The sequence below is a fragment of the Pundamilia nyererei genome, unplaced genomic scaffold, assembly GCF_000239375.1.
Source record: "Pundamilia nyererei isolate P.nyererei 1_Seehausen unplaced genomic scaffold, PunNye1.0 scaffold00166, whole genome shotgun sequence".
Taxonomy (NCBI): Eukaryota; Metazoa; Chordata; class Actinopteri; order Cichliformes; family Cichlidae; genus Pundamilia; species Pundamilia nyererei.
The window spans coordinates 851731-876144 of record NW_005187567.1 but is presented as its reverse complement, the minus strand read 5'-3'; the positions used below and the strand labels follow the sequence as shown (position 1 = coordinate 876144).

The window sequence follows — 24414 nt, the reverse complement described above, 5'->3', positions numbered from 1 at the left end:
TTCACTCTTTGTCACTGGTGCAAAACACGAACATATAATTTGCATTTGAATGAGTGGCTCTAATCTGCCGGTTGTCCTGATCGGGGATGAAGGATGTTGCCCTAGACTCAAAACTTCATGTGTCGTGTGATTTTTCTTCTCCATGGATAAAATAAGGTATGATAATGGATACGATATCAAGGAACGTTATTGCATCAGGGAGATAGATGTAGAGAGATATTGCCAACATTAAGAAGGTGTGTGCTCTTTAGCATATACAATGCATTATGTATCCATTATAAAAAGCTTACAGACATGCATTATGTTTTAAAACATTCAGTAGCATATGTGGTGACTATTTTCTCCGTTTAATATGACTGCCTGATATTAATGAATAGTTAATATGGATTTAATTGTGTAGTGCTATAAATGAAAAATGCATACCACAAATAATACTTGTATAACACAGCTATGTTTGGTAGCATGTGCAAAGCTGTGGTATTTTTCTAAAGAAGGAATATTTTGTAAACTCAACAAATCTGATATTGCTCACTATTATTAAGCAGAAAATGTAAAAAAAAAAAAAGGCCAAAGTTATCAGACATTTACCTCAAGAATCCTCAAGGGCACGGAGGGATGGTGCTTGAAATCACAGATGGAGAAATTTTCTTGATGACCTGAAGAAGCAGAAAAGATTGGACAAACAGATCAGATAAATTAATATCAGCGTAAATATGCTTGGTGTCACCTTTTCACCCTCTTCCCTTCTGTCTGCATCAGACACGGATACACACAAGAAGGCCCACACAAACAATCACAAAGAAACAAGCAGACTCATTCTGAGCAAGATTCACTCTCACCTTGTCTCTTTGGTGAAATACACTACATGTATCATAGTAAATGTTTGATGCTGGGGGAATTGTAAAAATTTACATGCAAATAGATTCTACAGGCGGAACCCATGCATCAAAACACAAGAGACAAAACTAAAATATCTAAGCGTACGTACGGCGTGCCATCACACAGACAAGGCAAAATAGATTTTTTTTTTTTTTTTTTTGTAGAGGCATTTATTTCTGTTCATCTCATTCAGTTGAATAATGAATTGTTCTAACAGGGGAGGAATCGTGGCAAATAAAAAAGAGAGGGATAAAGTCTTGTTTCCTTGCTACCTTGTGACTGAAACTTTCAGAAGTACCCTGGCAAAACATACAAAAGTGGGCATGTTTCTTTAGGCGGGTCCAAATACAGTTCATATCCCCTATAAATGTTGCAGCACAAGTAAAAACATTAGCTCAGCTCTTAGCTCCCTTTGCAGATTCCAAGCCGGGCTGATTTAAAGTTCCTGGAAAATAACAGCGGTGGAAGTAATTTGCCTGTACGCTACTGTGAGGGAAATTTTAAATCACTGGATTTTCAAATAAATGCCACATAGAACTGGCACAAAAGCAGTGAGGCAGCTGTTGTGATGACAGATGTTAAGAAAAAAACAAAAAAACCCAAAAGGCTCCTAATGGTGCTAAACTGTGATCAGCAGCCAATCAGCTGACAAATCATATCACCTGTTAGATATAGCAGGATATTATCTTTTTCATGTCTTAGGTTTACTTTATTTCACCTGTCATTCAAGGTGAAAGTACTGAAAGTGTAAAAATACATATGCTGAGATATGACTTGGACTTACCTAAACAACAAAATTGCACTTACATCTATGCTCCATGTGTATCGCTCTGCATGCAGCTCCCTATTTCATACTGATCTGCTTTAAAAGTTACACCTGAGGAACCAAAGGAATGGACTTAAATGTGTAGAAAACAAAAACATTTGTGGAGCACAGAGGGATTTCACTCATGTAGCTAGATTTTTAATGGGAGAAATTTCACAAACATATGCCCGTTTGAAGGACTGTGTGTCTCACTTTTTCTTTTACTCCGTTACCTCTTGCTTTAGCGCTGCTGCATTTATTTAAGTCACAGGCTCTTGGTTTGGGTCCATTTACAGACATATAAAATTACTCCAGCAAATCCCTACCACCTCATTACCAACATAACCTGCAGCCAGTCTTTCAAGGACGACTCTCTAATGACACCACATGTATCAGCTTAATGTCTATTTGAAGCAAGCTTTCTGCCACAAAAGAAAGAAAGAAATGTACAGACATCATCGACAGCAAAGTGTAAAGTGTAAGTATTGATGCTTGGCATTTATTTATTCCCAGTGAACTGCACTATTGCACCATTCCTCTCTTATACGATTGTACTATTCCTCTCTTCTAAACTATGAATGTGAGAATAATGTTCCTTTTTTGTTTCTCTACTTAGACAGACCATTCACAGATGTGGCTGCCACCTGGTTGTGTTGAGACACATGACTGCCACTGCTGCTGCACATCCTCTCTCCAATCTTCTGTCGACAGTGGTTTTTATCCACAACCAAACTCATATAAAACATTTTCTAACTGTTGAAAATGAAAATAGTAAAAATGAAAAACAGAAGCAAATTCCATGCAAAGGTAGGACAAACAAATGTGAAAATGCAAAGAAAAAAAAAAGAAAGATCTTATTCCATTTATTTAGGATTTCTCATCACACTAAGACAGATTAGAAAAATATGTTTTCAAAAAACACAGTTGAAACTTGGCACTTTTGATATTTTGTGAGTCTTTATTAACCCCAGTTGTGTAAAATGTGACAGAAAGCCACAGCTTAACACACCCACTCTGAGTCAGTTGATATTTAAGACAGGAACAATGAATTTACCCCATGTACGACTGGCTGCTTTGTTTTGCAACACCCACAATGAAATGGTTGAATGAAGTGGGTGTGAGAACAAGATTAAATGTTCACCATGTGTGCCACAAATACTACCAGACTCAGAGTAAATAAATAAATAAATAAATGAATACATGAAAATAATCAGAATGAATGGCAGCGTGAAAATAAACCTGGCCAGCTTAAGCCAAGTGCCACTGCCCTTCACAGCATATTTAATAGACACTTTTCCTGCACCCTGTATTTAAACTCCTTTTGTATGTGTGCTATTATAGTATAGTATTATTATATAATCTTTTCACAGTCAAAAATATATTATTTGTTTTCTTGCGATTCAAAAAATGTAAAGACAGGAGTGAAATATAGGATGTTAATAATTAAAAAATATATATAGCAGGGAGTTGTGCTGAATTTACTGGATACTATCCTATGTCGGATGTGTGTGTACATCTCATTCATTGGGTTCTGGGCAGAGGAAATGAGCATGAGTTCCCCAGGGCAGGGATTACTCTAATGACTTTGAGAGCAGCCTTGTGCGCTGTAACTTTTGACCTCTGCTCATCCTCTTTGACGAAAAACACAACAAGAGAAATACACATGCATGCACACACACGGATTCATGCATCTACACCTACAAACACATACATGACATACCGTGCGAAACAGCAAGACAAAAAGCTTTGCTCCAATTGTTCCTCTGGCACTTTCTACAGCCTGTAAGAATTCAAACCCCCAACCGGCTCTTATTTTTGGTTGTGTCGACTGGCGTACTGGTACTTAACTGAACATTGTGCTGCATCTTATGCTGTCAACCTGCATAGCGCCAGCGTTCCACATGAGTGTCTCGCTGGAAGATCGATCATTTTATCACTTACATAACCGCTGCGTACGGGCACCACAGATATAAGAGGAAACATCTTTTTACAAATTAGATCTGTCTTCGCAAAAAATGCCATTTAGCTCGGGGACTCGACTGTTTGAGTCACACACAGAGAGAAGCACAAGTAACACTATGGTCTGAAACAAAAGAATGGAGCAAATCTATTCTTTTGTTTTCGTATTGTAAGTTGGTGAGTGTGTTTTCATGTTTAGTATGCGTGCGGTGACTGTGTTTTAGTGGATGGACATTAGAGGTCTAAATGATCTGTTCCAATGAGGAAACAGTCAAACTAAATAAGTTTAAGAGTCTTATAAAGAAGCCCCTAGCAAAAAACAAATGTTCATTTTTTACATGCCACTCAAAACACATCAAAAAACCCACTGCACTGAAAGCATGGTTTAAAGAGAGGCAGAAAAGAAGAGACTCTTAAGCAAAGAGGAAATTATTTCCTCTTTGAAATGGCAAATACAAAAACATGTCTTTTAAATGAGGGGAAAAGCAAATGATTATCCTCTCTAAAGTCATTTCATACATTGTTGTGGTTAATGTGACATATCAGACTATAACGGTACTACTGCTTTAGATGTAATTAGATAAATTGAGGAAGAAGGAGAACGGCTTGGCTGTAAATTGCATGGTGTGTACATGCTAAGACCCAACACTGGCACAGCTGCACAGAGCTACACTCACAATTTATCATCTTTACATCGCAGGAGCCACTGGCCCACACCACTATTAATCATCAGCAAAATCATTTAATTCAGCCCAAGCCTGACTATTGTCTCAGCTTCTCCCCTCACTCTGGGCAAATCAGCCACCACAGCAGCAGTGCACACCTCAGATCTTGGGTTAAAACTGTCTTTCTCCCTCTCCCTCTCTCTCCTTTTTGATGAGCTGTGTAGCACATCATCATTGGCAGATGGCGCAGAAGCTTGCTTTTTTGCAAATTTAACAAGTATGAAATTTATAATGGCAAAGACTACGAACGGTTGAGCACTTACTGCTTTAACACACTGACAGTGCGGTTCATTGTTATGAAAGGCGTTTTTTGTCTGTATCCGTTGGACACTGATAATCTGTGGCTAAACTGCAAAACAGAAGACAAATCCAGATTGAATCTGTCTTCAGAAACTGTAGCGTTTCCTCAAAGTGTATTTTGGCACGTTGGTCTTCCTGTTTCAACAAACAAATTGTTCCGAATGCCCACAAGCCTATTCCTTGTGAACTCAGCAAAGAACTTTTCCTCTTGTCTTTCTGGAAAGTGGCAAGTTTAGTTCGTGTCCAAGTGCAGTCCAAAAGTTATGTTAAAAAGAAAATCAGCGTATGATGTAAAAACACCAAATGCAATGCAAGATTGGGTACAGCAGAGCAGAGACTCTTCTGCTAACCACAGTGGCTGACATAAATTGGCACCTTCTCCAGCGCCCCCTCACATGCCTGACATGGCTGTGCCCTCCGTGCGCCCCGTCTCCCACAGCATGTTTGCTTCAGGCCAACGTCCAGACCCACTGACAAAAAGGAAAGAGCTGGATGAAACTGAGAAAGCCAAATGATGACATGCTAATGACTGTAAGTGCAGAGTGTCCGAGAAACACGGTAAGCGGGCACAACAGATAAGTAAGCAAAGAATGTGTAAAAAGGGTAAGTGAAGGGTACAAATATGGAGCATGCATCATGCACAGCCACAAGAAACTCACAGTGTTGTCATTATTACATACTGCCACTCAAGGAGACACACACACACACACATTCAGATTTACACCTAAGTCCAAATACACGCTTGCATACTCCCACATGAAGCAGCACTTAAGACAAGCACACACATATGCACAAATAGAAAGGCTCACACATGACCAGACTGTTCATAATAATGTTAACATGATTTATCAGACATAAAATCAAATTGGACTTCTGCAAATAAAAATGAGGATGAAGTTCATGAACTGAGATGCAAACACAATATTTCTAACACTTATTTTTTTGATTATAATGATAGAATCACGTTGGACTTTAAATGAAAAATGTCAGCAGGTAAGGTCTGTTTCTCCTTTTTAGGATCATCATCATAGGAAATAATAAATACATATATTTTTATTTGGTGTTAATTCATGGATTGTGAAGAAACATGCGTCTCTATCATTCAACAGACTGTGAGTTATTGTTATTATTATTACAGTTATTGCAACAATGGACTTGCATCTCTACATTTTACTTTTTTTTTTTACACTGCCAGCCTGAATTGCTTTCCTTAAATGTTCAATTCATTCCTGTTTCGGATTCTTCCAAAATGGTGTAAGAAGCTCTTACTAAATTAATTCTGGCAGAAACGCCTTAAAAAGAGGGTAACAAGACCCCTATAAGCAGTGTTAAAATGTGGGGCAGTAATATGGAGATGACATGTTTTCTAGTTTCATTTCTGTGTGTTTCACTCACAAACAACAAAGAGTCTCAAGACAACTCAAAAGAAAAGTGAGAAACTTATTGAAGACAATTACATACATTTATTGCATATCATTTAATTGTATGAAATGAGAAACGAGCACATATGAACATCACATATGGTTAGTGAATGAAATAATTTTGCACAGCAAAATATATATATATATATATATGTATATATATACTATATGTAAGATGAAAGATTAATTAACATATTTTCAAAATTTATTGGCGAATGGTACTCCCCCCTTTTATACATGCAGGGTGACACTCCCTGACGATCTAATAATGTCCGGACATTATAGATTAGAATAATTACTTATTGCTTTGCAAATGTTTACGTTTATTTAAGAGAAAACAACAGTATACCCTGAACTGATGCTAATATCTCCAAATGGTACGACTAAGTCGTAAACGAATGTCAGATCTATCTTCTTGGGAGATGGAAAGCTAATTTTCCACATGACATTTTTTTAGTGCATTTCTGTTCAGAATAAGTCAGTTCAATCAAGAAACACATTTTCAAAAGCACAGTAATTTACTTAGACTTGTGAGAATTGTCTTCTCCAAATATACTTTTTCTTAATATAGTTATTTAAAATATAATAATAAAATGTGTGTCGGACACCAGATCTCTCACACTTCGGTTTATAGCACATGCTGCAAAAGCGCTGTTTTATGCACTGCACAATACTGCTCACTGTATAAATTGGAGCCGAGCCAATTTCTCTTAATCAGTGTTAAAAATAGTTTTGGGCAGCAATCTTATTATTAATTATCCTAGAAATCTATATGACATAAGCTGTAGCACATGATATCTTTTGCATCATAGATTATAAAACTTTGTCTTTAAATTACGCTTTAAAAATTATTCAAATGATGACAAATGCACAATGGAATATATTTAAATAACAACATAGGCTTAGCAACAGACTAAACTTCCAGGAAATTGACTGGTAATTTCCTTCATACTGAAGTCTTTTCTTTTTCCCCTCGCACCAGGGTCCCCGCCGACAAACTTCCACCAGGAATGCCAGCGCATTCACTGCAGTCTTATGACAGCCGATGGTGGTGCACTTCAACACAGCTGAAATGCACCACTACAGGGGGTGGGAAGTCCTGTCACTTTTTTGTCTCTGTCCCAAAAAAGTGAGGAGGCCTAAATGAAGTATGAGTGCCATGCTGGAGTCATCCGACAAAAAAGGACATCTTCAAGCATAGAAAGAAAAACCATACATGTCCAGCATGCAGGGCAGTTCAATAACACATCTCTTTAAAACAATGAAGAGTTTGTAATGGATACAGTCTTTTGTTGCTCCACACAATAACAAGCAAACGCATGAGATGAGGTGGCGTCAAACGGCAGGCTTGCAATCCTCCAAGTTTGGCAGACAAAAAAAATTAAAAATAAAAAAAGGGGGAAGGAAGGAAAAAAGGGAAAAAACATACTGTCGATGGATGCACTTTTGATAAGAATCTGTACACTGAATCAAAACTAAAATGATGAAAAAGGGCCAAGTTGATGAACTTCAAAGGAGTATACTTAGTGCTTGCATGCACACTTGGTATACTGCGGCATAAAGTTGGATCAACTTTCAAATATCAAACACTGCAAATCTAATGAACAGAGATGAAAAAAAATCTTGACAGACAAACTATGTGTAATATACTGAGTATGATAGCAAAAAGTAGAAAGTTTTCTCAATACGCCTCTTCTAGATTAAAAAAAATGCGGATAACAAAGCCCTCCAAATCTACAGCAGTGGTAGAATGGAGGGAACTTGTTTTCAAAAAAAATAAATGTAATAAAAAAATCAAAAAGTTGATAAATTAGTTCTTGATCTAGGCATATAGTGGGATTTGCGTCAAGTAAATAATAAAAAAAAAGTTTCAGAATGAAAACTTTTTACGCGGGGTGAGTTATTCATCTGATATAGTTTTATTTCGCGATAATGTCGAAACTCACATGAAAAACTCCGGAGATGAAGGGTTGTTGTCACTGCTGGATCCATTTTCTCTGAAGCCGTTGCTGATGAGCTTCTCATACTTTTCTTTGTACGCGTCCCTCTCCCGGACCAGCCTGGAGATCTCTTGCTTTAGGTGCTCGACCTGCTGCAGGAGTTGTGTCTTCTCTCCCTCCAGGACGTGCCGCTGCTGAACTCGCTTGAACCGGCAGGACTGAGCGTAGCCTCTGTTCTTTAGGGTCCTCCTCTTCTGTTTCAATCTGATCACCTCTTCTTTGCTGACCCCCCGTAGCTGCCGGTTGAGCTCCCGCACTGACATGGTCACCAGCTGCTCGTCTGTGAACCGCTCCTCCAAGCGCATGTGTGGGTGATTTGTCCCAGAAGTGCCGTTGGACTGGACGCCCGGTGCCTGGTGGTGGCTGCTGCTGTGGTGGTGATGGTGGTGGTGGTGGTGTTGCGCTCCGTTCTGAGCGGCTGCCGCAGCAATTACTGCCGACACCACCGCCGCGGCGGACCCCATCTCTTCCCCGGCCATGGTGCTTCCTCCTCCGGCTGCACCAGCAAACTGCTGGCCCCTGGCATAGCCATCGAAAGACTGGAGCTGATGACTGCTGTTGATCAGCGCCTCGACCGCGTCTTCGGGGCTGAAGCCCAGCGCCTCTGGATTCAGCTGCTGTTGATAACCGGACATCCAGTAGAAATCCTCAATGTGTGTCTTCTGCTCACTCCCCGAGCCCGGACTGGGCGCCGAGAAGCTTGGGGAAGGGGGCACCGAGCTGCAAGGCGTGCTCATCGGGGTGGAAGACAAGGATCCCCCGGCGATAAGGCGACTGCACTGGCTGATGTTGCGATCGGGCTCCACCGGCTCCTTTTTCACTTCAAACTTCATCAGATCGAAGTCATTAACATATTCCATGGCCAGGGGACTGGTGGGCAGGTCGGAGTTGCTCATTGCCAGCTCTGATGCCATCCTCTTGCTGTTGACAGTCCTCCAAACGGGGTGAAGAGCAGCTGTCAAACTGGGTTGGTTGGGAAGAACGTGAGCCAGTTTGATTTTTACGCGTTTGTCTTGAAACTGAAAAAAAAATTAGGTTTTCGGCGTCCTTTTTGCAGCCGCGGACTTGCAGGCGTGTGTGAGTAGAGTTTCTTTGCAGAGTCTATTGCACTGACACACCAGTGCCGCGCGTACGAGTAGCGGAGTCCTTTTTCAGCATGTGAAATTCGGCGGTTTTGGATTTCAAACATTTAACACTTTACGGTGTCTTCATGAATACATTGCGCACGCGGAGAGGGAAACACACCGAAAGTCAGGGAGTAAAAGCTCACTTGCACGTTCTAAGCCGCTGTCTGGTGGGGCGATTTTTTAGTGGGATCACACAGCAGATGAGTTTAAGCATTGTAGCCGCTCTGACGTCAGGCTGGAAATGGGAAATTGACTCGGACGACGAGCCAATAGGGTCGCACACTCTAACAGCTAATTAACATATTAGTAGCCCAGAGAAACAAAACTTTTATCTACCGTCAATGGACACCAGCTGACTGTCAGTCGGAGCATAGATCCTTTTGTTCTTTTTATCGTAATTTCGATTTCATTTTATTTATTCATTTATTTATTTATTACTTTACTTTTTCGAAGTATGAGTTGTAAGTGGAACGAAACAGAGCATGCTCTAAATTAATTACAAAACGGAGTTGTAATGCTTGACATATAGAAAAAAGAGAGAGAAAGCAATCATAAAACAGACCTTATATAGTTCGCGTAACCCTGTAGCATAAACTGGTTATACATTTTAAGACATAAGTCTTAATCTTGCGAACATTACCTGAACAAAACCCGTCCACTTCCTAATGGCAATGTCTGTTATTTGTCTGAATGTACAGCACAATTAAAACCTAGAAACTATGTTTTATCAACTAAATATAAAACAAAAGTGGCATGTAAGAAGCTGCGCGGTAACTTGACAAAAAAAGGGGAAAAAAATATGAAAGGCGGATTGAAGAGGTTGTCATGTTTTCGCACACCATTGTAAAACTCAACACTGCCACCTTTTGGGCACGCTAGTGAAAGGGATTCCCCTCCCCATCCAGTCCACACAATTTTCGAAGAGTTGAAAGTTGAATGAAACATATACTGTTTGCAAAACACAAACACATGTACACGGTCCGAGTGTCGTTGTTTTCTTCACTTCAGTAGGAAAAAGACACGGTACCCCGACTGAATTTCAAACATCTTACATAACAAAGTCAATTTTGTGTTTTATGGAAGAAGTCATATCAGAGGAAGTGGATGCGAGTGAACCCGCTGCTCAGTGCAAACTGATATTCTGTGAAAGCCATAAAACTCACTTTATCTGAGTACATTGCTCTTTATCTCAGTTCAGAGGTCTCCTGCATTTAATTGACTTGTGTACAACACTAACATGAGTCAGTCTTGGTAATCCAGCTTCCACTGTAAGTCCTGTCTAGTTAGGTGGTTATAGTTTCTTTACCCCAGTGGACACAGCATGACTTTTAAAAATCAGAATAAATAGTAAGGTTTGTATACAGTTTGTATACAGTGTATTGTTGAAGTCTCCCATTAATGTATAGGCAAAATGCAATTAACTAATGACTAATAGCAGCTCACTTCGAAAAAAATAAAGCAGTTTGTTAGGGAAAATAGTGATGTAAGCCACACTGGCCCTGTCTTACTGGCCACAAGAGTGTTGATTTCTTTTGTGGCCTATTTTGACATGGTGCTGACAAATAACCATTTCTTTCCTGTGACAAAAGCCTATAATCATAGCCTGTTTCCCACTCTCTCGCCAAGCGTATGATCTCATCTTTGCAATGATGTATATTTTTAGATTTTTGTATGCGTCCTATTTAATGATAGTTCAACTCAGTCATGTGGAAGATGATTTTGACAATAAACCAGATATGTTACAACCACAGGGAGTTCAACACTTGGCTATGGCTGCCCAAAACTATAGTTCAGGTTATGTCTTTATGTTTTGTTGACATAACATTATGGGGGTTATTTGAGTATTCTGATTCTGATTTTCTAATCTTTAAATGGGAGAAATACTAGTTATATATTATTAATTTGGTAAAACAACAGACTTTCAAATATTTTATTACATGTTGAATAAATTAGAATAAATGCAGAATAAAAGTTTTTTTATAAGGCTGTGTTTTGTGTAAAAACATCATCATTACTGTTACTGAATGTTTTATTAAAGGGTAAGTGGATGTATCCATTTGTATGGTAATTGAATGCTACATATGGCTCAAATAAAATTCAAACAAAATCCTATTGTTTGTATTTCCATTCTGTTGCCTTGTCATCTGTTTGGGCTTACCTGTTCACAGGAAGGCACAGCAGCGGCCTGTTCCCTGGGGTGCGGCCACAGCGGACTGAGACTAATATACAAACGAAGGGAAAGCTCATTAGTCATGACAGAAGAAAGTGGCGAACCTAATTTAGCTGCTTTTGTGCCTTTGAAGTTATTGATGATGCAGAGCTGTGAGAGATCTACATGGGGAGAGATCAGTATATGCTGTGAAGACAACTTATCGAACCGGAAAGACAGAAGTTCATGGGATGAGATGGAACAGCAACGCGAGGTTGACTTATAAAGATATGAAACCATCCAGCCTCATTAAATAGGTCACCTCATTTTTTCGCTCAGGCTTTTCAGCAATTTGAAAAAAAAACCTGGAGGATTTTTGAAACCACAGCAGCCACATGAAACTGAAGAGTGCAGCTTGTTAGAATGCTGTAGTCATTAATGTTCAATGTGTTCATTGGCTTTCCAAACTTAAGAATTGTGAGACACGACTTAAGAAGGCTATTTGTGTATTCACTTTGTGTGTCACCTATTTCACTCATTTTATTTAATTAACACACATTTTCATGAGTTGCCACAAGGGATGAATCCACATATTTGATTTGGCATGGATTTTTGCCCTTCCTGGCATAACTCTCTCTGGGATTTGCGTCCCTTCCCACTCTTGAGCTGGGGATCTTTCACAGGTTAGGTGAATGTGTTAAACACTGAATTATGGATCCACTTACATGTTATCAATTCATTTGCTTTGACTATGTTAAATTTGCTAATCTAAAATGCATCATGTAAACCGTCAATTGTAATGCATTAAACACTGTAGTTGTTTACAGTGTACTGTTTAAAAACCAAACAAGAAACAAACAAGAAACAAAACAACATGATTTGTAGTTTCGGTCTGTAATGGTTTATGATCAATCTAGGGTGTTGATCATGTTCTAATTTGATTTTCTGACCTCAGATTAGATCTGATCAGCTAGGGGCCATGCTCCTGTGATATCTAAGTGTTAGAGGTGTCTTTTGTTGGCATTATGTTTTTAATCCTGCAGACCTTGCTGAAGGAAATGCCCGCAATGCACGGAAACAGGAATAATAGTGCAATTATACATCTTAAACTTGTTAGATTTTAGACAACAGACTGGTGACTTTAATATTTTTATGTTGGTTCAAAGGAAGAATATTACTTCAACATATCTAGAATATTAAAAATGGCTTTGATAAGATAAGGACTCAAATTTACTTCTCCATTACTTCTACACACATCTGTTGTGTGACTCCTTGTCTATGGTGACACTTATTTTTTACAAAGTATATAGTCAGTAGTTGTTAAACCTTAGAAGAGAATTTTAGCATTAACATGAATACTGTCTTTTAGGTTGGTCTTTTGCTGTTATCTGTCTGAACTTCTCTCATTCTGGTTAGCTCTAGAGGCAACTGAGCGGGAAGATCAGAGGTCAGTAAGTTGTCTTTTGTATCTGTTAGATTTTGTGTGTGGTGGGAAGCGGGTTCCTCAGTTTCAGGCAGGGCTAACCAGAGACTGTTACTGTATCCATGTTGACACTCAAATAACTGGAAGCCGATAGAGCCTGCAACCATACAGGCAATTTAGCTAAAAAAAAAAAGGTTTAGTATGGCTTTACCAAACAAGAAACCAAATAAAACATAGCATTCTGAGCATTACTTTTAACTGTAAAATGAAGAAGACAGAAAGGCAACCCATGCTTTACATCTTTACTAACGAGACGAGCTGGTATTGCACTGATGCAATGCAGTTTCATCAACAGTTTAGTGACAGCAACAAAGCCGGAATATCAATTTTCACCCTACCAACAGAATGTGGGCACAGCCATGTCACAATTACTTTAATCCATTAGTCAGAAGAAGGGTGAGGCAGAGAAGGGTGTGATAGAGGACAGAGAAGACAAAATAAGGTCAGGAGGAGAGCAGGGTTGTAGTCTGAGGTGGAGTTTGGTTAGCCACTGTGACACCGGTGGAAAATATTTCGTAGCCTACAGCTAGTGGGCTTTATGTAAGCAGAGAACTCTGGTGTCTGAACACAAGTTAGTATCAGTTCTTTGGCTTCATGGCAAAAAACCAGCAGTAAACCAGTGAATGTGTTACAGTGCTGTGAACAGCACAGTCACACATGTTTTCTAGACTGTCTTAGTGTCACACGACCCTGGGATGACACATGAGTTTTGAGGTTTTATCTCTCATATTCCTTTCACTCCCCCCCAGCTGAATATTTGTCAAGTTCAGTGACATGGTTGCTAATTAATACTATGTGCCCAGTAAATGTATGCTATTCTCTTCACCCCATGCTAAGTAATCGAAGAAGACTAGTCAATATTGTAGAAGAGTTGGCAGAGTGGTTTGCATATTAGCCATAATTACATTCACATGAACATAATGTATTGGTTTACTGTCATGTGTAAGGTTAATGTGTATCACAATTAAATGATATATTAACTGGTGGATAGCTTTCCCAACAATGTGCACTTTGTGGGAATAGGTTAATTGAAAAATCTAAATTGCCCATAGGTGTGAATGACAGTCTGTCTCTGTGTGCTAGCCCTGCAACAGACTGGCGACCTGTCCAGGGTGTACCCCGCCTCTTTCCCTATGACAGCTGGGATACACTGAAAAAAAGTCCATGTTGGATTTACTTAATTCAATAGTGGACATTGGTTGCACACAAATGTTTTGCTTTGGCAGAAACTTAAACAACTGAGTTAAATCAACACAACTTTTTCATATTCAGTAAACCTGTGCATTTTGTGTTCATAAAACGTGATTGAAACATGTTCAGATGAAGTAAGTTGAGCTCTTGGAATATTTTAATCCTTCACAATTTTGTCATTTTATTTTAACACTATTCAATAACTTTTATCCCAATACTACTTGGTCACTTAAATACTACATGCTGTCTTCATATTACATAATCTTCAACAAAGTCTAGATCCTGGTTACCATAAAAATTGAACGGGTCTTCAACAACTACCATCCTTCTATCTTTATCCTGGTTGCAGGAGGGCTGGGAAATAACCCTGAAGTGATAGGTTACAAGGCAGGGTACACCTTGGACAGCTGACTAGTCTATCACATAGAAACAAACAACCATTTACACTTACATTCACAGGTAATTTAGAATCATCAGTTAACCCTAACTCTAATAACTGCATGACTTTTAACTGCGGGAGGAAACCAGAACCTGCAAACTAGCCAGAATGTGGATTTGAACACAGGACCTTAGGAAAGCTATGATTTCCTGTATTTGATGCAGATGCAGAATTTTTTTCTTTTTGTAATATTACACAATAAATAGCAATAGCATGCACGTGGTGCGTGTGTAGTTGTCTGCCTCTTATAACTCCAGTGATTTTCCTGCAGTTTGAAATCTTGTGCGATCTTGTGAATTTCATGAGTTCAGCAACTAACCACTCTTACTAGATTGTATCATGTCAAGAAGAACAAATTAAGTTGTTGAATTTCGTAGAAATTTCATAGAAACATGAAATTATTGTGTTCAAATTACAAGTTAGACTTTTTTTAATGTAACAACCACCCAATTTACTTTTTTTGGTATACTAAAAAAAGTAGAGGTGGCTGCTCGACTTGACTGAGATGGATGCCTCCCTGAAACCATGATCTAAAGAGCGCGAGTCTGAAACGGTGTCGCGGGATTTAACATTGATATATTATTGACTTACTTCACTTGAACATGATATGAACAGCCTCTCTGCATACCATGTAGTTTCTACACTATGTAGTTACACTTAACTTTAAAGCATGAGGCAATTGTGTTAAATACACGCAAGATGCTTACGTAAATCCAAGAGCTGGCCAATCCCTTTTTTTCAGGCTCCAGCGCCCGCGACCCTGAAAAGGATAAGCGGATGCGAATGGATGGATGGAACATGAAATATGTTTACTTCATTGTTTGCATTCGCTGTTTTACAAACAATTAAGGGGGTGTTTTTCCATACAATATACAATATAGCAGTTCAGTGCTGATATAGCACGTTCGTTACCATAAAGCAGCTATTTCTCAATTTCCAGGCTACAAGATTTTAAGCTGCAAACATGCAATGTTCAGGGGAGTTGTTGTGTTGTACAGAAGCATCTGGAAAGTATCCAGCCTCTAACTCCTGCTGTGTATTTTCACAAATGCAAAAATGAATAAATGCACAATGAACATCAGAAAACAATAATTATTTGCTTTTTTTTAAGCTAAATTTTTTTATGATACCTTTTTTTACTCCTGTCATTTTTGTTGAGTTGATCATCATGGCAGTGGTAAATAATAATATGATATAATACCACCTAATGTTATACCTTTCCATGTGACTCTATACAAGGGCTTTAGCTTTAGTTTAGCATTTGGACATGTCCTTATTTATGTTGTTTTTCCATTCATTTGTCACCTTCTACATGGTCATTACAGTGAACCTAATGAGACTATCTCTTTATTATGTTCAACACAGTATTTGTCAAATATGCCAATACAGACTATTGACTTAGTGAAGATAAACAGTCTGCTTATGACAAACAACAGTTTGATAAGATCCACAGAGTTTTTAGAAGGGTTCTCAAATCCAGTGTGTTGTATGTTGGTACATAAATCTAATACTTCTCATATACAATAAATGATGTGGCCTCAGGGCTATGGCACATAATATTATAATGTTTAGAAAAGCAGGATCTTCATTTTTTATCAGTCTTGTGTGATGAAGTGATGAAATACGTCTACATATTTGTGAACTGGTGATAAGGACATTTCTTCTATCTAAATGAATACATGAAAGCAGAAACAATTGCACAAACTTATTCCCAACTACATGCAGACATATACAAATGCAAAGAGAGGCACACACCCATGCGCATGCTCAAGCCTAATGAGAGATTTTCTGACCTTTCTTTATACACCCCTGGAGAATATTGATGAATCCCCTTTTAAAAATAACTCTCGCTTGTAGGGTCATTAAATGATTTACAGTTATATCAGAAACACATAATTATTGCATTTATTATGCTGGACTGTACAGGGCTGGTCCATTGTGGTAGGAGGTGGTCCTTTTAACACACAATATGAACAATTAAAAGTTTATTCTCTACGAGTGTACTCAGTACTTATGTTCTGCTCTAAAGGTAGCATCGGTAAAAAAACAAAAGAGCAAAACACTTTACAGCTTTTATAGTGGTGCATTAGCTATTGTAAAACTAAAGCTGTGCCCTTTATAATGGATTGTCTGATTAACTAAATAAAAAGACTATTGCCAAAGAAAGAGTACAAAGTGTCATTATGGGCTTTACCTCGTCATATTTAACGTTTTCCATAATGTCCCATAATGTTAAAAATCTGGTCTTGGATTTCAGCCATTTCTAATCACAGGATTTGCAATGACATTTAAGCCTTTTATCGTCATACATTCCAAACCTGTAATGTGGAAACCTTCGTCACAATGAAACGTGAGTGGATGAATTTTGTCCCCTCTATTTACCCATGTCAAATCAGACATAATCTAACACGGTGAGCAAAGCAACTTCAGGCGATGTCACACTTGCTCTTCTCCAATAAGACTGACTGTGACATTGAAACTGTGAGGCTCATTTCTGACCTGCAAGTACACACCATCTGCTTTAGAGAGTTACCAATATTATCAGAGTTGTTGCATGTTTAAATCCTGCAGTCTTGATCTTTTCCTAGTAATGATATCTTCTCAATTGTTAACGCTGCTAAGCTGGTTAAAAGTCATCTGACTGTGATTGTGAGCATGGCCGTTCAAATATTCCCACTGGGTGAGGCGCTTAACGTTCATTTGAGCTCTGTGTTGAGCACGGCATTAAAAACCCAACTGAAGCCCAAATGGCGATGATTTAAATGAACTCATTTGAAGAACATTTAATTACCATTGGAGCGTAATTGAATGTTTCTCTGAAGTGCTGAGTGATTCCTAATGAAATGGGAAGATACTGACGAGGCTTAGGAGGCAGGCTGAAAGTCAGGCCCATTCTCAGCCTACAGGACTGATAAAAAGATCAGAGAAGCACCTTCTGGATAAATAAATCTATCACTGTTAAATGAGCCTAAAAAATGCGCTAAACAATCCTGAGCCAAAGGCCTGCTACTCTTCAAAAGATATGCTTTAGTTCATTTGCAAACTCTATTTTAATGATTCATTTTAATGGAGATTTTAGTGTGGACATTGATGAGTGTGGACTCATATAAAAGAGGCATAGGTAAGGAGGGGGGCGATAAGATATTCACAGGGCTGTTTGGCCTGTAAAAGTCTCTTCCTCTGGAGACATGTTGTTAAGCTAAGGCAACTAGTGCCCCACTGTATTTGTACGTGAGAGACACAAGACGTGCAGGTAAATAATTGTCAGTCTTTATGAGTGGCAGAAGCAGAAGCAGTTTACAGACACTGAGATTGTCAGTGTCTGTAAACGTAAAGACCTCATGAACAAAAAAAAAAAAAAAAGAAAGAAATATATCTTCTATTTCCAAAGCATAATGTCAATCAAAAATACAAATATAATTTGAAAAAACACCTGTTTTTTCAGTTTCATCTTCTGTCTAGGTTTTTCTTGGTAACTCTATTTGGTTGTAGTCTGTCCAGTTTGTTTTTGGAATGAGGGTTTAACATTAGGCAAACAGGAGCTGGTTAGTTAAATGTCGCTCTTGCTATTATAGGGTTAAATCTAGAGTATACAAGCTAGCAGTCTGTATCGTGAGAGCATTTCCTGCGCAACAATGAGTCTCCGGGCTTGTCTGACAGACACAGAGACACAGAGGGAGATAGGCAGAGAGAGCGAGCGAGCGAGAGAAAAACAGTGAGATAGAGAGATAGATCACCATTGCACAATGCGTACATTTATATCTCTTGGCAGCTAAACTGATAAAAGTTCACATTGCTTTCTTGCAATCAGCACATGATGATAATTCAGTCAATGTGGTGATTAGTGTGTCAAAGCATCAAAATTCCCTTTGCATCCTGACACGCACACGCACACACACACACACACACACACACACACACACACACACACACACACACACACACACACACACACACACACACACACATAAATGCAAGTATCTATGGATCTGTAGGTGTCATACTAAAATGCATGTCACAGGCTTATCATTACCAAATGCTGTTTAGTATCCTGAATACCAATAAATGCATTACATTTTTGGCTGTTTGACCCAAAATTTACACAAAAACAAGTCGTACATTTATTATTATTGCTATTGCAAAAGAGTGAATAATTGCTAAGCATTTGTTTTTGTCTAAAACATGGTGAAAGTGAGGATTATTACCCCAACAGCTTGGAGTCTGGCCATGTATTGATCCACTGTAGTGTACTCCACGAAAAGTAAAGGATGAAAGAAGGGAATTTTAGAGTATATCATACTCAGCAGTAGCATTATTAGCAGTGGTTTGAATAACTTTTCTAAATATGAATACTCAACAACAACTCAGTAAAAGAATGCCTAAATAAAGGACAACCTTATAGTGAGGTGCTAAGGACTTAATGCTCAGTAGAGGTCAAAACACTTAGCACCATTATTTGTAGGCTGTTTGTACTGAACGCTGGTACCTTAATGGTAGCTTCAAAGTAGAATGTCACAGGTTTGAATTTGGTATGTAACTTCATCAGGTATTGCAACTGCCACAAGACTAAATGCCAGATTTCTGTGAGATTTCATGTTCTGATGAGATGAGTGAGTTGATCAGTAATACTTTTCAATGCAACAGTATGTGTAAATGTTTAAAGTGACTTTAAATTATGTAAGCTATTTCTCTGAATGCTAACGATACTAACATGTCCTTTAGTGACAGCTAGCGGCCTCTGAACTGTAGTTAATAACACATTTAAATAATTTCAGGTGGATTTATTTTGTGTGTTTTGTGCAAGTTTTCCTAAAAGATACAGTTTGACGATATTCATCGGCCACAGTGCTACGAAGAGAAGACAAAATTACCAATTTGGAACTTTCATTTAAAGTCAGGCAGGACAGACAGCTACTGTAAATGAATGATTAATCCCATCAGTTTTTTAAAACTGTAGAGTCAGTGACAAGCAGTTTAAAACCTTATGTTATAGAAATGTCAGATAAGGTTTCTGGTGTAAAATAATAAATAAAAATGGAAAAAAAACCTCACCAAGTAATGAGTTGTAATTGACCTCTCCTTCCACAGGCATTTGTGCATTAAGAGGCCTACCTCAGAACAATATGGCAGCCACATTAATGCATTATTTCAGTAAATTAGCAACCAATGTGGCACCTGCGTGTGGATACAGTATTAATGCTCACTGCACTCTGCCACCCACCACACATGTACTTTTCACAGACACACACACATTCAGTCTATACTATGCATATAAACTACATAGAATATGCTTAACACTCAAGCTAGGCATTGTTGTTGTACATTCAGGCTTGTCAAAGCAGTTAGTCAAATGTCTTTCTGTGCAAGATGCTCTTCCCATGGAGACATAGGAACTAAATTGGCTAATAAAAAGTCATGAACTAAATTGTAGTTTGTGACTCCACAGCTCTGTCATTGGACTGCACACAGACAATGACACCCAGTAGTCGAAGCACATCCTCTAACAAGACTGACATTCCAAGCCGCAATTACAGCACAGGGCCCACCAATCCAGACCAAAACACCTACGGTACTCACAGAGACAATGGCATAACTGTTCACACACAAGGGCAACCCTCATTATCCTGTCTGCCTTTCCCCTCTGCTCCTGGTCCAATCTTGTTATTAATCTTAACTCATTCATTAGAAGAATCCTCAATCATTGCATGCTTTCACATTAATGTAAAGGCCATAACAACAAGTCCTGGTAGTGTGTTTGCGGTCAGGCCCAATAGCAATTAATGTTTCCAAATTCATCTATGATTTCCCTACAGCGCTACATTTGTTTGACCTTGTTTTCCTTTTGTTTTACCAACATACATAACACAATGCACATCTGTCTTGTCACTGCAAAATCAGGGGTCCTCCTGGAAAATGCATTACACAAAAAAGAGACTACCGCCCTGTGCAACATAATCTATTCAATTGTGAAACAATTGAAGGCTATGTTACCAATCAAGTATTTCATCATTTGAAAAGTAAAAATTCCTTTTATAAACAATAAAAAAAAAACATTTTTAAGAAGAAAATTAATTCTACGAAAGTACACGTTTGTTGAAACTTTGATGGTGACCCATGATTAATTAGGTTAATTTCATGAACATGATTATATAATGACATGTGAGCAATAGAAGTATGTTGGTTTGGATCTATGGGATGTGTCTATCCTTGTGTCTGCATCAAGGCTTCACAGAAAAGGAATTCTCGGAGGAACTGGAGAAATCTCATTCTGAAACTTCACAAAGATGAATGCACATGGTGTCCAGCATGTTTGGCATGTGCCTGGCAAACTCTGCTGAAGTGAATGTGTAGTTTTGCAAGTGAAGCAGGGATGTGACAGTATGACAATATGGTGATGCATATGGAGTGCAAAAGGTGTTTGGGAGATGAAATTTATTGATGGCACCGCGAATGCTTGTGGATAATTCCAATATTTTGGCTGATGAGACGAGTCCGACTCTCCAAAGGTCTGACAGAAGAGCAATATTCCAGCATGATAACGATCTAAAGCACACTGCCAAAATTACACAGAGGCTTTCTAAAGAAGAAATAAGTGAAAACTATGACCTGGCCAAGTATGCTACGTGACTTGAATCAAATATAACATTTTCAACACTAAAGAGAAAGATAGAGCAACATCTATGTGTGTCTGTCTTTTCCACCAAAGAGCAGATGTGTTAAAAAAAATTATTAAAAAATATCTGCAAGTGGGACATCTTCCCTAGAAATCTGTACACTGGTATCTAGGTGTACCATGAAAAACAAAACTGGGTGTAATATTTATTTATTTACTTTTTTAAGACAGAAAATACAAATGTCAGTGATAAAAGATATGAGGCCTGAACAAATTATATTTGATTTACTTTATGCTAGGTTGCCCCTCCAATAAAACAGTGTAAAACGTAAATTTAAAGAGAATACACATTTCCAGATCATTTAAATACCATATTGTGTCCATACTTACACTCAGCCTCCTTTTCCTGACACATTTTGTTAATTTTCTCAGTTTCTTTAAGGTACATAAACCTGAAAAAAGTTAATGCTGTCCAAATGCTTGCATTTCATATATGCAGCCATTATTCACACCAAGTAATTATGTGTTAATGGCCTGCTCTGCAATTTTGTGGGCAAAATCTGGTTTGTTATTCAGTGTGAGATGAAATATTCCAGATGTAATGGAAATAGCTTTAGCCCTACATAAATCTCAAGAAATGTTTTTTGTCTTAATATTATTTCTCTTAAAACCAAACTCAGTGGTGCTACATTACAAGCTATATCTTACAGACCGACAACACAGGATGCTGATTTATTTTAAATAATAATACATGGCATGTAAAACCAATCTACAACAGCTCTTACAGAATTTTTAAGACTGATTAGGCCATATCTAAGCTACTCTGATCAATACTGATCAACGAGTAAAATGATTTGGCAAGGGCTCAGACACAAACAAAGGGGAACATGCTATAAAGCAAACATGTATTCCCACTCTTCGAGTGAAATTGCACCATAGATCAATGGAAGAAGTCGTGTTTGTTGGTGGCTGCTTTTCACACCATCAGCAGCAAAGCTCACTGCTAGGCTGCGCATGAACCTACTCTTGTGCAACACTCCCTCAATAGAACATTTGTTCACCATCTGTGACTGCTGCTCCCACTCCATGCACAGTTGAAGTGAAGACACAGCACTGCTCACTCTCGTACAAGGCAGAATATGTTGCCATTGGATTTTACTTAACCTTCTCCGTTCCATAGAAAATGCAAAATAGAAACTGTAAATTCACTCTGTTTATGACAGTGAATTGGCAAGCTTATCTGGGATAACGAAAATATAGTCAGTGCATGAATCAAACCTGTTTTTATTTATCGTAAGGACCCTTGACCAGAAAAGTGTGTTTTGATGACAGCTATGTGTTTCCTGTTGCACCCCATTCAGACCACAGTTGGCTGTTAAAGACATTAGTGCTGGCTGGAAATATTGCAAGAGTGCCAGTTAAACTCACGCGTCCACACAGGCCTCATAGACAAACCTCAGCTCCAGACTGCAGGAGAACGGATGCATTAGAGACCACTACATTTTATATGCATGCAATTGTGATTTTATGCCCAGTGGAGTATCTTGATTTAGTCTGCAGGCGTTTGAAACTAAATGTAAAAGAGGACAGTGTGTTCTGATATTATATTATGAAGAATTTTCAGTAATCCAGCACTAGCTTAAAAGGGCCATTCAAACGTCTTTACCAGTACTTATTATAGTGCTGTCTATTGGAATATTTTTCTCAACTCCTGTTATTAGAAAAGAATAACTAGTATTTTTCTACTATGACCAGTTACAAATCAACCCAGAGAACTTTGCTGTGACTCAGGCTTTCAGCAGTCGTAGCACAAAGAGCTGATACAGCATCCACACTTCACACATGTCCAGTCTACACTGTGTCATTGTCCAGCACTGTGGGATCTCTCAGTTCTTTTCTTTTTCTCCTCTTTTGTTTGGTCAAGTGGGGGCCAGAGCTTTGGCTTTGTCTATGTAGGTGGAGTTTTGAGAAATGTAACTGGTTAAAACTGCCTAGTGACAGTGTGTTCTTCACCAATCAGAAGCCATACTGGAATTGAACATGTGATTCATTATGGACCTGTTGGATGTATATTCTAAAAGACAGAACAAACAAAAACCCATGATTTAACCTTCAGTCTTAAAGCCCACAATCCGTGCTGAGCTACTGATGGAGAATGTAAAGCATATGTATAATTATGTTTTGAAGGTTGTGCAATATTTGTTTCTAATGAATCACCTACGTCTAGTGTAAGAGTCTTACCTCCTGATAATTTAACAAGCAAAACAAAAAAAGCAAAGGTCAGTCATGCTTCAATACATTGATTTGGTGATTATGTGAGTTCAGTTACATAGTTAGAAAAAAACAGAAAACAGTAACTTTCCACAGTTAGAGGATTTTTCCTCTCCGATAGATCATAATTTTTGTGTGAATCATGATTTCTGTTAACTGAAGTTGATCAGAATTGTTAAATGAAGGGTTATGGATTCTAAAGTAAAAGCTGTGGTGCCAATTTTATTAATATTTCAAGTTCTGAAAAATACATTTTAGAACAGTCTCAAATAAGCTCATGAAGAACTTCCCTGGACCAGATGTGCTTGAATTAGCTTTCAAAAAACAGACCTGAACCAAATAGTACCCAAAGACTGTCGAACACGAGGATAATTAGATCTGAAAATGCGGTAAACCCAAACAGACCCAATTAAAGAACACTAAAACTGGCAGCAGCATGACGTGCTACTCATTAATGAGCAGCTGTGGTCAAAATGAGTAGGAATAAATGTCATATTCTCATCAGTTCACACTCTCTGTCCCACCTGAAAACCGACATGTGATGATAGTGGTGCACCACTTGATCAGCGCTAATAGGGAGTCTGTTTAGATCCATCAAGGAATTAGTCATATTGAAATCCAGCAATGCAACATAACCCCACCTGACCAGATTAGACAGAATATAATTTGGACTCCTGCTCAAGACCAGGGTCAAGTCTTGTAAACAAGAAAACACTGATCCCTAAAAACATGTGATGGGAACGTTCTTTCTGAGAAACAGACTATGCCAAACTCTTTTTTTCTATCCACTATACACCTGGTACAATGCATTTTTCATTAACACATTACAATGCACATAAACACAATGAGTACTGACTGCCATAAACAGCTTATACTGTGTCCTGGTGAACCATGTGGCGTTTTGCTCAAAGGCAGGTTTACAGTCAAAGGCAGGAAAGTCAGAAATCTGGGCCAGAGGATAACAGCTAGGGAGGAAAACCCAAACTGGTTTAATTAGAGGTTAAAGGTCATTCTGGGTCAAGTACCCTGCTTGCAGGCTACATGTTAAACAC

The 24414-nt window shown here is 38.5% G+C and overlaps 1 protein-coding gene across 1 annotated transcript; it reads right to left on the bottom strand.

Moving 5' to 3' along the window:
- Nucleotides 1-590: 590 nt before the first annotated feature.
- mafa (MAF bZIP transcription factor a) lies at nucleotides 591-9561 on the bottom strand. Its single transcript, XM_005745782.1, has 2 exons — nucleotides 8036-9561; nucleotides 591-656 (listed from the first exon to the last, which is right to left on the bottom strand). The coding sequence occupies exons 1-2, from the start codon at nucleotides 9001-9003 to the stop codon at nucleotides 629-631; spliced, it is 996 nt and encodes a 331-aa protein (XP_005745839.1). The 5' UTR covers nucleotides 9004-9561; the 3' UTR covers nucleotides 591-628.
- Nucleotides 9562-24414: the final 14853 nt, after the last annotated feature.

Excerpts from the sequence above, each read along its gene's own strand:
- mafa (XM_005745782.1), bottom strand. The coding sequence starts at position 9,003 with ATGGCATCAGAGCTGGCAATGAGCAACTCCGACCTGCCCACCAGTCCC. Across the intron at positions 657-8,035 it reads TCATCTCCGGAGTTTTTCAT|GTCATCAAGAAAATTTCTCC; the intron begins GTGAGTTTCGAC and ends CTGCTTCTTCAG.